The sequence below is a fragment of the Vigna radiata genome, unplaced genomic scaffold (assembly GCF_000741045.1).
Source record: "Vigna radiata var. radiata cultivar VC1973A unplaced genomic scaffold, Vradiata_ver6 scaffold_215, whole genome shotgun sequence".
Classification (NCBI taxonomy): domain Eukaryota; kingdom Viridiplantae; phylum Streptophyta; class Magnoliopsida; order Fabales; family Fabaceae; genus Vigna; species Vigna radiata.
In genome coordinates this window covers 105,282-119,034 of record NW_014541783.1, presented here as the reverse complement: position 1 = coordinate 119,034, position 13,753 = coordinate 105,282, and the positions used below count along the sequence as shown (strand labels likewise).

The 13,753-nt window shown below is 30.5% G+C and overlaps 3 protein-coding genes across 8 annotated transcripts; 2 read left to right on the top strand and 1 right to left on the bottom strand.

The window, feature by feature from the left end:
* Positions 1-779: 779 nt before the first annotated feature.
* LOC106778179 lies at positions 780-1,697 on the top strand. Its single transcript, XM_014666106.2, has 2 exons — positions 780-1,249; positions 1,335-1,697. Exons 1-2 carry the CDS (start codon positions 1,014-1,016, stop codon positions 1,519-1,521), a joined length of 423 nt encoding a protein of 140 aa, XP_014521592.1. The 5' UTR covers positions 780-1,013; the 3' UTR covers positions 1,522-1,697.
* A 2,099-nt stretch (positions 1,698-3,796) lies between these two features.
* On the bottom strand, positions 3,797-7,180 carry LOC106778153. 6 transcript variants are annotated; one of them, XM_022776071.1, is made up of 4 exons: positions 6,984-7,180; positions 5,537-5,639; positions 5,004-5,253; positions 3,797-4,908 (listed from the first exon to the last, which is right to left on the bottom strand). In XM_022776071.1, exon 4 carries the CDS (start codon positions 4,814-4,816, stop codon positions 3,929-3,931), a length of 888 nt encoding a protein of 295 aa, XP_022631792.1. In that variant the 5' UTR covers positions 4,817-4,908; positions 5,004-5,253; positions 5,537-5,639; positions 6,984-7,180; the 3' UTR covers positions 3,797-3,928. The 6 variants fall into 6 exon arrangements, with proteins under 6 accessions (XP_022631792.1, XP_022631793.1, XP_022631791.1 ...); XM_022776072.1 differs by lacking the exon at positions 5,537-5,639 and having other exon boundaries at positions 5,004-5,281; XM_022776070.1 differs by lacking the exon at positions 5,537-5,639 and having other exon boundaries at positions 5,004-5,276.
* A 2,014-nt stretch (positions 7,181-9,194) lies between these two features.
* On the top strand, positions 9,195-10,222 carry LOC106778161 (probable E3 ubiquitin-protein ligase ARI10). Its single transcript, XM_014666088.1, has 2 exons — positions 9,195-10,030; positions 10,162-10,222. Exons 1-2 carry the CDS (start codon positions 9,195-9,197, stop codon positions 10,220-10,222), a joined length of 897 nt encoding a protein of 298 aa, XP_014521574.1.
* The last annotated feature ends 3,531 nt before the right edge of the window (positions 10,223-13,753 follow it).

The following is a 13,753-nucleotide window of genomic DNA, read 5'->3' as shown; positions in this document are numbered from 1 at the left end:
ACTCATATGACATTTTTTTTCTTCTTTTTTCATAAAGTAAAAGAATGTTTTACTGATTTAATTCAACCATGCAAATGAATGACAGAACCTTTGAATATTCCATCAATATATATGGTACATATTCTATTCATAGATATATGGTAAGTGGCTATGGAAAGAAAAAGAACTCTTTAAAGGTTTATATCCGGCTGAGATAGTGCCATGTGTGTAATCTCTATGCTTAATTTTTTAACCATACTTTAAGTCATGTCTTCTTTGGTACCACAAGTTTCATGTGTGTATATATATTGCAAACTATTATTATAAAAACAAATCTCTGTCAGCATCTCTCAGTGGGCCAAACAAAAGCAATAATACAAACACCAGAAATAGACACAAGCCATAATTTCACCACCTACTCTATTATTTTTTCTACCTCTTGTCATCTTTTTCCTTCTTTTTTTTTTTACTTTCAATACTAGAATTCGTTAGAATAGACTTTAATCAGGACTTTGATATTATATTAAAAAGTGAGTTTAAGATCTAAATTAACTTCACAAAACCAGTTTGTAAGATGAGGTTTGCACCTCACTTACGTATTATAAATTGATCTTATCTTCAACACTAGAATTCGTTAGGATAGGCTTTAATCAGGACTCTGATACTATATTAAAAAGTGAGTTTAAGATCTAAATCAACTTCACAAAACCAGTTTGTAAGGTGAAGTTTGTACCTCACTTACATATTATAAATTGATCTTATCTCTAGTCGATCGATATGGGATTTCTATCACTGTAGAAAAAGCATGCTGTAAAAGCCTGCATCAATCTCAGATAAAACTATTTGTATTCTAATGTAACTTAATGCAACACGTGTTATATAACTTAAACAGTAAAACATGAGTGATGCTGCAATGCAATGCCCTTTTTGTGGGGGCATGCTTCCTTTAAATATCAGCCATTCCTTCCTTTCAACAATTCATCCACTTCCATTTTCTTTCTCCATTTTCCTTCTGCGTTATTTCTCCACTCACCATGCTTCCAAAGTTCATCAATAACAAAAGAAGAAAGCATGAGAAATCATTTGACATGGATGTTGGTTTGAGACTTCTCCCTCAAATCACCAGCTCAAACACCACATCAAACGTTCTCTTGAAATCTGCAATGAGAAAGCCAAACCAGTATTCCATCCCTCAAGATTTCTGCTTCCTTAAAACTTGCAATCTCTGCAATAAGCAGCTCAGCCCAGACAAAGATATTTACATGTACAGGTATATATATAGCTATTTTAACATTGGAATTAGCAAAGTGATTTTACGAGGATGTGTTTTGATTTGTGATATGATGTTTGTGCAGAGGAGATCAAGGTTTCTGCAGTGTAGAGTGCCGCAACAGACAAATAGTTTTGGATGAGATGAAGGAATTAGAAAGCTCTACCAAGCAAATGGTAGCATCTTACAGACAATGTTGCAGTGAGGCACGTCAAGAGACTCGCCTTATACTGAAGGACCTTCGAATGCAGAGACTCAAATCTAGAGTCTGAACAAAATCCTTATCAGTATAATCAAAACCACTGGAAATAATTTTTGTAGATTGCTGCATAACTATACATGCTGTATGAAACATGTTATACAGTTCCTTTTTTTTTTTTTAGAATTTTGACAGAATGATGTGAGATGTTGTTCAATATTTTTTTAACTAGAAGAAATATTAATGTTTCGGGAGTTCGAGTCACTTCCTTGCACAATTTTTTCTGGGATATTGTCCGGTAATAGCTATTCTGTATAAAATTTAAGTACATACGATTATTTATCTCTATTTTTAATTTATATTTATAGTTTTGGTATCGATTTAAAATTAGTGAAATCTTAATTGCAGTCCAATGCTAAATATTCTTAATTATCATTTATCTTAATTTTTGTGATAAAACTTGTTTCTTAACTATGGCCGGATGTCTTTATTCCTAACCCTCTGATCTTGCGTGCAAGTTCTTCCACATTCAATCATTGTTAAACTACTTTTTTGAGGATTAACTTGTTTCTTTTGTCTTTGTTTCTATTGTATTCTATCTTATTGTATCTCATTCCGTGATATTTGAAAATCACCGTCAATACTCTAGTATAGATTCGAGATACTCATTTATTTGATAGTCTGAAACTATTTAAACCAATCAATTCAAAATTTCTAAATATAACGGTTCCGGTTGGGAATATTTCCAAGTCTTCCTACACACTTTCCTTGTAAACCGTCCGCACTTCTCCTCTCCGCCAACTTCGTTCAATAGGATAACTGTCTCAGTTTTGTCCGGTCGGGTACATGTTAAATACACTCCGACGCTCAAGTCAGTACTAGTTAAAAGGGTAGAGATAGAGAGAGAGTGAAATAAATGTGCATTCAATGTAACCAACTACCTTTTACCTTTGACTTGTATTTATAGTATTCATTGTGGGCTTTTAATTACCTATTCTTTAATCAAGGCCCAATCTACATCCCAATCTTCTAATTGTGTTTTAATTATACTTTAATTATTTTGTTTCCTCCTACTTTATCACGAATTTACTGGGCGGTATTTCGGCTAGTGTCACCGTGGTATCTTGAATCATAGACACGCCCAATCTCTGCGGACGGTCGTCCTGTAACTCTCGCGGGGTGTCCGTCCGTCCTCGCTGCTATGGAGACAGCAACCCTTTGTGAACCCTAGCTCCTGACGGGTGTCCTGTGACTCTCGCGGAAAATCCGTCCGTTCCTGCTGCTATGCAGATGTCGACCGAGTTCTATTTCCTAACCTTCGGCCGGTTGTGTGGTGACGGTTGACTAGCCTTTAACTGGACCGCCGGTATGTAGGTAGACCTCACAGCGCTATCCGGTCCCTACTGTACAATAACAGTACTACCAGTAACAAGTGCATCTTACCAATTTTATGTGAAATAACAGAATGACCGTCCGAACCATACGATAGAATTAATAATTTTATATAGTTTATTTGGTTTAATCTTTAGAATAAAAATAATAATATAATATAATAATAATAATTATTATGAATGTATCTATGCTGGCTGTTCTACCCTGACGTACTTTGTTTATGTAAGCAAAATGGTGGATAAGGATACGCTTTTAAATACCGTTTCTAGCCCTTCAATTTTCCATAATGAGTATCTTATCACATGAACTGTTTGTCTAGGAATAATAAATATTGGACCCAGCTTTAAACACTGATATGGACTGCCATCAAGATATTTTGCTATTAATTGATTTTATAAAAGTTAGATTTCTCATCGAAGATGAGTTTGTGTTAGATTATTTTCAGTTTAATAAAATGTTTATAATAAAAATAATTAGATATTTTTATTTTTTATGGATCAGTTGTATTTAATGAAAATGAGAGAAGAGAAAGTGACAGAAGAGAAATATTTTAAGGAAAATGTTAACAGACTTGACTACATCCTATTTTTGCTGAGTCACATTGGCCACCCTTATTTATTGCTTTGGAAAGGTATCTAAAACTTCAACTTACAATTAAATGATAATTTTATTTTGGACAAAAAATATATACATAAGAAAAATACTTAATATACATTTTTTTATCTATTTATTTTAGTTCTATATCTTATTTTATATATTTTATAAATTTATCTATTTCTTTCCTCTCTTAACTTTTCATTGCATTTTTTAAAAATACAATGTAATAGAATTTCAAATTTTAAAACAAAAAAAAAGTACCTTTAATATATATTTATTACATATTCGTGAAAATGTTTCATACCGCTCTACACTGCGTTCGTGAAAATATGTGCTTGTGAGACATACAAACATTCAAGAACGAAATATAAATAGTTATCTGTAAATCAAAACCCACAAAGTGTTTTAAAATTACAAAAATGCACGAAAGATGTGCGCTGTAGAATTCAGTGCAATAGAATAAAATTGTTCAAATTACATTGAACTGAAAGTTAGACTGAGCCGAAGTCCCATTCTTCTTTTGGACCTTGGATGATTGCCAAAAAGGTGCGACTGTTGAATTGCTGAGTGATAAGGCTAGCAAGTGTGCCGTAATTGGGTTGAGGGTCGTCGAGAGCAATGATGTCCTGTGGAGGATGCTCGTCGTCGCTAGAGATGAACAACATTCTAAGCTGTACGCTCATGTCTGAGTAGTGGCTGCGAGGTAAAGTACAAATTAAATCAACAGAATCAGAAATAATCCGAAGTTTAAATGTCCACCAGGCGGAGCCTGATTTGACTCGTGAGTCTACGGATTTCAATGGAATTCCGAGGCGAGTGAGAGTTGACACGTAAGTTAGATATTCAACTGAAGGGTAAGTTGCAGCGGATCGGCCTTCATGTTGCGTTCCTTCTGGATAAGTTGGAATCATGATTAGGTTGCGCTCTAAAGAGTGAGTATTAAAAGAGCCGAATTCCTGAATGGCGAGAGCCAAAGGTAGAGGAAGCTCTATGTCCTTGGTGTAGCTAGGAGCGGTCGCATATCTAGTTGCGTGTTGGCCATATAAGCGGTTGATACCACGTAATTTTGCGTAGACGTAAGTAGTGATGTCCGCAGTAATGTCGGTTTTTCGCTTGCCGAGATACTCGTAGCGAGCTGTAAGAACCTTAGTCATAACACTAACGATAGAGTTACGAAAGTACTGAACGTTGATGTTTACCGAACGAACAGTTAAGGCCTTTCCTGCCCATTCGCGTTCATAGCCTATTTCTTGACATTCAACCAGATTGCGTAAGTAAGTAGGGTTGCCATCCAAAACCAAGCGTTTGGTTAAGACTGGAACAAGCTCAGAAGCTGGAGGTTCCGTCTGGGATGATTGACCCGTTTGGCGTGAGAGCATGATTTAAAAGCGGGCAGCGGGCAGACCAGACTAATAAAACAAGCTAAGACTCGTGACACTATGAATCAATGGGTTAAACTCCCTTCGAATGCCTAAGTCATAAAAATTACCAAGTTAAACAGTGTATTCTAATCAAATTCTTATTATCAATATAACAACTACGCAGAAAAATGGAAGCAAAGCATACCTTGTAACTTTCAGCAACCACATAAACTGGCTTGTTCATACTCTTAGCCACACCATTTCAATTTGGTAAGTTCCCATCATGTTGATTATACCACCACTTTCAACAACTCCATCTGCTCCAACAAACACCTTGTCAACCTCATCCATAGTATAAGCCACTGCAGAGTCTATAACAAGCTTCACAGCCACATCAAGCTTCGCCAGCTCATTGGAAAACCGCAAACCCGTTCTATCCAGTTGAATAAATTTAACTGCTCCAGTTGAATATAAAGTTCTATTCTTAAATACAAAGAGTCATTGGTAATAGTTTAAAGAAGAATCAAAATAAATCCAATATTCTTAGATTCTAAGTTCTAAAGTCAAAAGACTGATTTAAAATTAGTTTAGTACTTTCAGGAACATTAAATAAAAGATTTTATGTGTCATAAACCAACGACAGTGCAGCAGAAAAGGAAACTGAAGTTCAATCTCAAACACTGTTTTATTGCAAATATAAGCAAATCTTGTATTGCACTTGGTGGGATTAGAACAAACCAGTCAACAGTAGTAAACCTCCATGCCCTTCATGCCATTATGCCACAACAACCAGATACTAATGGCATTTCACTTATGTTTCCCTTTCACTGTTAATGTTCAGCTGGCAAATGTAAAATCCAAAGAGAAAACACCCACTGATATAATGAAAGTGTTTTTAGCTTTAAATCTCGGTCAGTGTTACGCCAGCCAGGAACTTCATTTTTCCAATCCATATTATATAGTAATTTTGAAAGAACAAATCCAAAGCAGATATCTCACCGAGAACAACAGAACAAAATAAGAATCTTAATTGTCATCTCGTGGAGCTAACATTATCTAATACTTACGAATTAGAGTATAACTCAAACACTTCTTCAACTTCAAAAATTTAAATAAAATCTTGGGACAACAAAAGACAGAAGAATAATAACAATTAGAAAATTGTATTAATAATATGTTTGTACATGTAAATAACACTTCCTTCTATAAAGATCTTCCATAATTTCTATGTTTGTACATGTAAAGAACACTTCAATAAGGGTACCACATCCTATGATCTATAAGATCAGGACAAATATTCAAAAGATACTATATCAGAACCTAATTACCAAATGGGGAGGTGATGATTCTATTTACGGTTAATGATATCATCATCATCCTTCTTCTTAGACTTTCGATATTTTTCCTCAACTTGCTTTGCATGTACAAAGGCAGTGTCTGCTAGCTTCCTCAAATTAGGAATTTGATAATTCTGAACCAAGTAAATCCCAACCGTCGTCCCAGCAACGAAAAGGAAGCTACTCCTAATTATGCCCATTATAGTTGATTGAGTGGTTGGTTGAAATGAAATATCTGGTATTGTAATATCACTTTGCAAGAATCACCATTAGAAATAAAATATAAAATAAAAAATAAAATTAGAATAAGACCTAATTGTACTGAAGAAGTTATTTGTTTTGTGGTTTTATTCCACCACCTTCGTGCATTGCGTTTATCATTATCAGATTATCAGATTCCATCTTCTCACGACAGACTCCTCTTTATATAAACATTAAAATATTCATTGAACCAAATGAAAGACAATGAACTAAAGCTCAATTCATTGACACATGAACATTATAGATAACTAACTATCTGGAAAATGATATCAGATGATGCAGAGAGCAACAATATTATGTAATAATCTAAATGATTCGTAAAATCAAATTTGAACTTAAGAAATAGTGTTTTCACGATACTAATTAACTCTATTTCCAGAATAAGCAAATTCAAAGAAAATTGGACACGGAAAAACATGGTTATGACGAGTTGTTAGCAACAAATTAATCAATTAATCAATCACAAAAACAAAAATATCTATTGTTCTATACAATTTCGACAGAAGATGCTGCAAATTATGCATAGACCAACAACTTAAGAAATCCATTTCCACAGTTAATAAAAAGAGAAGAAAAAAACATCGTACCAAATCTCTGAGAGGTGGATGATACTGATCTGATTTCGCTAGATACCGCAATGGAAAATGGAGGAATGTCACGGTAGATAAATCATAAGAAACTCTGGAAAACCTAAAATGATTTGGGGAAAAAGACCAGAAACTCAACACCGCCATTGCCATCTCCTCTTCTCCGCGCTTTTAAACGCCTCGTTTCACTCGTGAATGAGGAGTACATGTCTTATTTCTTTAATTAATTTTAATAATTTAACTTTTGTAAGGGAATGTAAATATATATAGATAAAATATTTTTTTAACCTTAATCAACTACTTTTTTTATCATGTAATAATAATATTTTTTAAGAACATTTCTAATATTAATGATTTTCTATTAAATTAAAATATTTATTAAATTAAATGTGAAAAGATATTTGGGTGATGTGTCAAATAGATCAAGAAAACCTATAGAGCAAATATTTGATTTGTACCTTAAGAGTAAATAATATATTACTTAAGAGTTTTGTGGTGAGATAGTAAGGATTAAAGGATTTTCCTTTCATGAAAACAATATACACTTGTTAAGAGTAAAAAAAGAAAAAAAGAAAAAAGAAGAATACAGAGGAAACTATTTTATTTTTATATTCTTTCGCTCAACTTCAATATATAACAAATATATAACAAATGGAATCATTTTATATTCTTAGTGTCCGAAGTAAAATAATTTTATTTCTTTTCTGTATTAAAATTAAGAAATAAGAATTAAGAAAAATTAACATAATTTTTGATAAATTACTTAATAAATTAAAAGTGTTTAAGTACTTTCAAAAACTGTATAAGAACAAATATGAAAAATAAAGATACATGTACATGCATTTCCCGTCTTATGTTCAAATTAAAAAATAAATATTACTTATTCTATACTCATATCTAATCAAATACAATGATTATGGGTGAATAAAAAAATATTCTTTTATAAAAAAAATATAATATGTTAAATCATATTCCATATATATATAATTAATATTTATTTAAGTGAATTTATCATAGTACCTATTATTATGTTCGGAAGATTTGGAGTTAACTAAATTTCTTCTTTATTTTTCAAATATTCGATGAGTAATATCCTCACCAATTATTTATTATCTTTATTTTAAAACTATTTTGGAATTATAGAATATTTTGAAAAATAAAATATCAATTTTAAAATTGATATTCTTTAATTGTTTGAAATTAGATCCAGGAAATTCCAAACTACTTTTTTGAAAAAAAAAAACTATGAATTTCGATCTAATTTTAATCCAATTATTAGCATATAATGATTGTATCGATCCACTGTAATAAAATTTTATTGAGAGAAATTCAGCAAGAATTTGAAATTTTTGCTATACTTATTATTATAGTATTGGGTGTAATATATTGTGTTAGCACATTACTCTTATTATTATTATTATTTAATATTAATACGTAAACAGTAAATTAATTTCAAGTAAACACAGCCTAACCATGAAAGAATCATATATGTTAGATTTATTATTATTATTATTATTATTATTATTTAATATTATTATTATTATTATTTAATATTATTAATATTATTATTATTATTACATTTTTAGTTCTTAGATTAGTATTATTAAAATCATATATATAAAATCGATTTCCTGAATTAATAATTCCACAAATCATCAATTTACATAGCTTACAATTACTTGAAATTAAACACGAATTTATCTTAGAATCCGTCTGTACGAATTCATATAAACAGTTAATTAACTTCAAGAAAACTGGCAGCGAACATGCAGTTAGGAGGACTTAACGTGGTTTAATGGGATGATATTTTATCAACTTGTTTTTTTAATAATTTGTTTTTTCAACATATTATATTTTACTATTTTATTAGTTCATATATTTGAAATGAATTAATTAGAAAACAATTTTAAAAAATTGTGAAAAAAAATATTGTTAAAAATACATTTTCTACAAATAATTACGTTACTTGGAGAATCAAATGTGAAATTAATGCTTTATTCTAGTGTTCGTTACACCAGACGCATTCATAGTAATGTAAATTCCAACGTTGCCTTTTTGCATGCAACATTTAAAATAAAACGGTCAAATATTTAAGACGCATGAGTATCAGTTCACCTTTTGCATTCTCTATGTTTTCATTTCCTCTACCTTTCTTCCATCATCCTCTTATAAATGTATATATCAGAGAGAATGTAACTATTTTCTTCTGAAATGGAGGGAACTTCATACGCATCTTCATCTGTGAATGTTTCCTCCACTGCTGAAGATCCTTTGGTTGACGATTTCTACTTTTCAGCACTTCACGATGCTGAAGAAATATTTCCAATTTCAGATGAGAAATATGCCGAAGAGTTACAACTACAGGAAGCCCTCTATTCCTCCGCAATGTCAACTGCTAGGGCTGAAAAAGAAGTTGTTATAGTGGACGTAGATGATGACGGCGACCACCATTTGAGAAAGCTCAAGGGGAAACAGAAAGATATCGGTGAAACTTCCCATGGCAAATACTGTGGTATTTGCATGGATGCGAAACCTGGAGAAGAAATGTTCAGGAACCAAAACTGTTCTCACCTTTATTGCGTAGATTGCATTGGAGGACATGTTGCTGCAAAGATTCAGGAAAATATATCAATGGTGAAATGTCCTGAGCCAAAATGCAAAGAGGTTATAGAGCCTGAGAACTGTCGTTCGATTATCCCTAAAGAAGTGCTTGATAGATGGGAAAATGCTCTTTGTGAGAATGTAGTGCTTGAATCGCAAAAGTTTTACTGTCCTTACAAGGACTGTTCAGCCATGATGATATGTGATGAAGGGGAAGTAGTAACTATTTCTGAGTGCCCACATTGTAACAGATTGTTTTGTGCACAGTGTAAGGTTTCATGGCATGCAGGATTAGATTGCAGTGAGTTCAACGCCTTGAAGCATGATGAGAGAGGGAGGGAAGATCTGCTGGTGCTGGATCTTGCTAAGAACAAAAGCTGGAGAAGATGTCCAAAATGCAGATTCTATGTGGAAAAAAATGAAGGATGTTCTCATATTTCTTGCAGGTTGGTGATTGTGCTGCAATATTTTAAAAAGATTTGTTTTAACAGTTGTTTGGAGAGTGAAAATTTGAAAATGTTTATGTTTTTGTTTTGTTGGACTGAATCCTGTTCTAACAAGCTGTTGATTTTTGTAGATGTGGTAAGGAATTTTGTTATGCTTGTGGATCCTCTTGGTCACAGAGCCATGCATGTTAACATCAACAACTCTTAGCAAAAGCTTGTAGTTGATGTGAATTTTAAGAGAACAAAACATTATGTTTTGGAATACAATTGTTTATAACTCTCTCTATGTATATTTATGTTTGCCATAGTTGGAGTTTTTGAATAAATGTAGCTGTTTAATTTTGAGTTTTTTCAGTACTTGACTGCCTGGAAAGTGATATTATTTGTCGACGATCATGAACTAGGTTATCTACAACTAAAATGAATGATTCTATTTTAAGTTGTATATATAGTCTATGTATATTGGAAAATGATATTTTAACATCATTTTTTGATATCATTTTGACACTACACGTGTTAAAATGTAGTTGGACGATTTTAAATTAAAAAAGTTGAGACAGGAGTATATTTGAAAGAGAAAAATCAAAGTTTGTTTTTTAATTTGAAATCGTCCAACCACATTTTGACAAGTGTGCAGTGTCAAAATGGTGTTAAAATTTTATTTTCCCAAAAAATTAGTGTTAAAATATCATTTTCCTGTATATATGTCATGTGAAACAAGTTCTGTGTACGTGTTAAATTGAAAATTGAATAATTTTATGTTATGCGTTTATATGTAAGAGAATATGAATTAGAAAATTGTAAAGGGAATACGAAGGATTAAGGGAAAAACGAAAAAATGGAACGTTGTTTTTAATGTGCATTTTATTATATTTTTATTTATCATGATAAAATTAATGTAGGCTTGGGAAAGAAAAATTAAACATGGACAGTAACATACGACAATATCAAGAAATGGGAAATTTTTTCTCGGCCTTATATATATTAGATAAATAAAAGGACAAATAATAAAGCACGGTGACTACATTTAAACTTACCACGGAAATTACTACTGTATTAAGAAAACGTTTCGTATATTATCTCCTTAATTAGATAATATGTGATTTATTCAATTTTTTCAATCGATATAAAGACGATAATAAGTATGTTAATATCTGTCATTTCCCGTATCTAGTCAAATATTTATTTTCATTGTCCATATTTATCTGAATTTTCTAATGTAGTTAATATTATAATAAAATATCTTAAGAAAAAATCAATCCCGCGGCAACTTTCCAATAAAATAAAATCCTGCATACTTTATTTGCATTCGACTCCCACATCACTTCATTTTCTTAGCTACATTATTTGCTTATTATCTCATCGTAGTTCAATTTTTTTCTCTCATAGGGTTTCATAGATCTCAAAAATAGAGTATCCGTAGTGAAACTGGTGTGAATGTAAAGAAGGTTTTGTTGCTCAAATCCGTGATAATTCAGTTTTAGCATCTGCAGCTACTTGCAGTGAGGTTGCTGTTTTGTGCACAGTGCAAGGTTTCGTGGATATAACCTCAGTTTTATATACAGATACATATTAAGCTTTAGAACGTGTATAAATAGGAAAATGTCTCTTTAACAATTCTTTTTTGACAATATGTTGACAATACGTGACAGTTTGTGATTGATCCGTTTCAAATATTTTTTTAGAATAAATTTAAACAGACCAATAGAATTGTGACACGTGTTCTGTTATAAAAAATTATTAAAATAGAGTTGTTAAAATATCATTATCCTTGTAGATAATATGTCTTCTTCTAGTCAAATCAAGAGCCACACAGAAACGTTTTGGATGTCCATGCAAAAACAAAAACATTACTAAAAAAAAGGTGATATATCAACGTTTAGAAAATTATTGTTTTCTTATTCGGTAATTAAGGATTTTATTTTAAAACTCATGATTATTATTGTAAGTCATGAATTTATTTGATAATAGCAAATTTAACGGTTTGGAAGGACAAACCATCAATAAAATAATAACAGAACCATTAAAGATATTATTAATAATTGATTGAAGAATAAAGAAGTTGTAACAGATTGAATTTAAAAATAAGTTTGTTTTATTGGATTTAGATTGATGAAATGAAATGATCTATAAATAAAAATTTAAGGTGCTTAGGGTTTAAGTTCCAATACTCAGTTGTGGAAAAAGGTTGCGAAGTGTCAAGTACATCTGCAGTTTGGACTTGAAGTGCTCATAGCGGGAGAATCAAAGGAAAGATACGATAAAAAGGTACATATCTCAACTCTACAAATAAACACAAAAACACTTAAGTAATTTCAAAATTTTTCAAAATTTTTGTTAATTATCTTATTCTTTCTTGACAATCATATGAATATTAGAAATCATGACTTGCTTCATAGACATAATAATATATTCAAATAATTAATTGCCATGTTGAGTTTCATAAGTTCAAGCATTTTCGATAAATATTATGGTGAGTATTGGTGTTGCATCGAAACTTTCAAATATATAAATTTTCTTCTAAACAATTCAACTTGTACGAGATTTAAAAGAAAAAAACTTTAATTTTTCATTGTAAATTTTTTATTTTAAATAAAAGTACTTTTGAATAAAATCAATCTTTATCGAGTCCAAATAAATAATTTCATAAATATATTTAAAAAAGAGTAGATCTATTTAATTTTTACGTAAAAATAAATGCTATAGAAAGTTATTTTATTTTGCACACCTAATACCTAATTAAACAAGAGAACCGTCTTAGACCGTCAGTCTTACGGATTCTGAAGGTTTTTTTTTTTTTATAGTTTTCTTAAATAAATTATTATAATGAATTTTTATATATTTTTAAATTATTTTTGTCACCGATTTTATTATTTTAATCTTTTACACGAGAATGTTAAATTTAATATAAAAAATTAAATTTATATTTTAATATAATAAACTTAATTTTTATTTACATAAATCATCCATTTATTACTTAATATAAAAATATATATATTTATATTTACTATAATATAATAATTAAAATCATTATCATGACCCATATGAATTGAAATTTAAAAATATGAAATATTTATGTCAAATTTAAATTATTAATAATTTTATATTTTTTTTTGCGATTGAGTTTAACTGATTTGTTTATGTATAGTTATATAATATTAGTATTTCTTTATTTTTTATTTAATTATTATTTGATATTGATATTCTAATTTAAAATTGATATAATTATAATTTTATTCTAAATATTTATTATTTTATACAGTAATAATATATTGTATTGAGATTTTTATTTAAAAAAATAATTAATTGATATTAAAATAATAAAAAAAATTAATACATAACATTAGAAAAAATAAGTATGTCATAATAGAAAATCTTTACTTATTATATATATATATATATATATATATATATATATATATATATATATATATATATATATATATATATATATCCTAAATTTGTACTGTAAGCATAATTATAATATAATGAAATTATCTCCCAGCAATCCGGTTCGCGTTCCTAGTCCTAAAACTTGGCAAACAAGTTAGAAAGTTTGTATCTAAGACTGAAAATACTAATCGTCATTAGAGGTGTCATTTTAATTTTAGCGCACGGTGGTACGGGGCTGCGGTAACAGCGACGACCGAGTGGTACAGGCGGCGGTGATAACGACGACCGAGTGGTAGAAGGGGAGAATCGTGCACCCGGTTAGCGTACTTT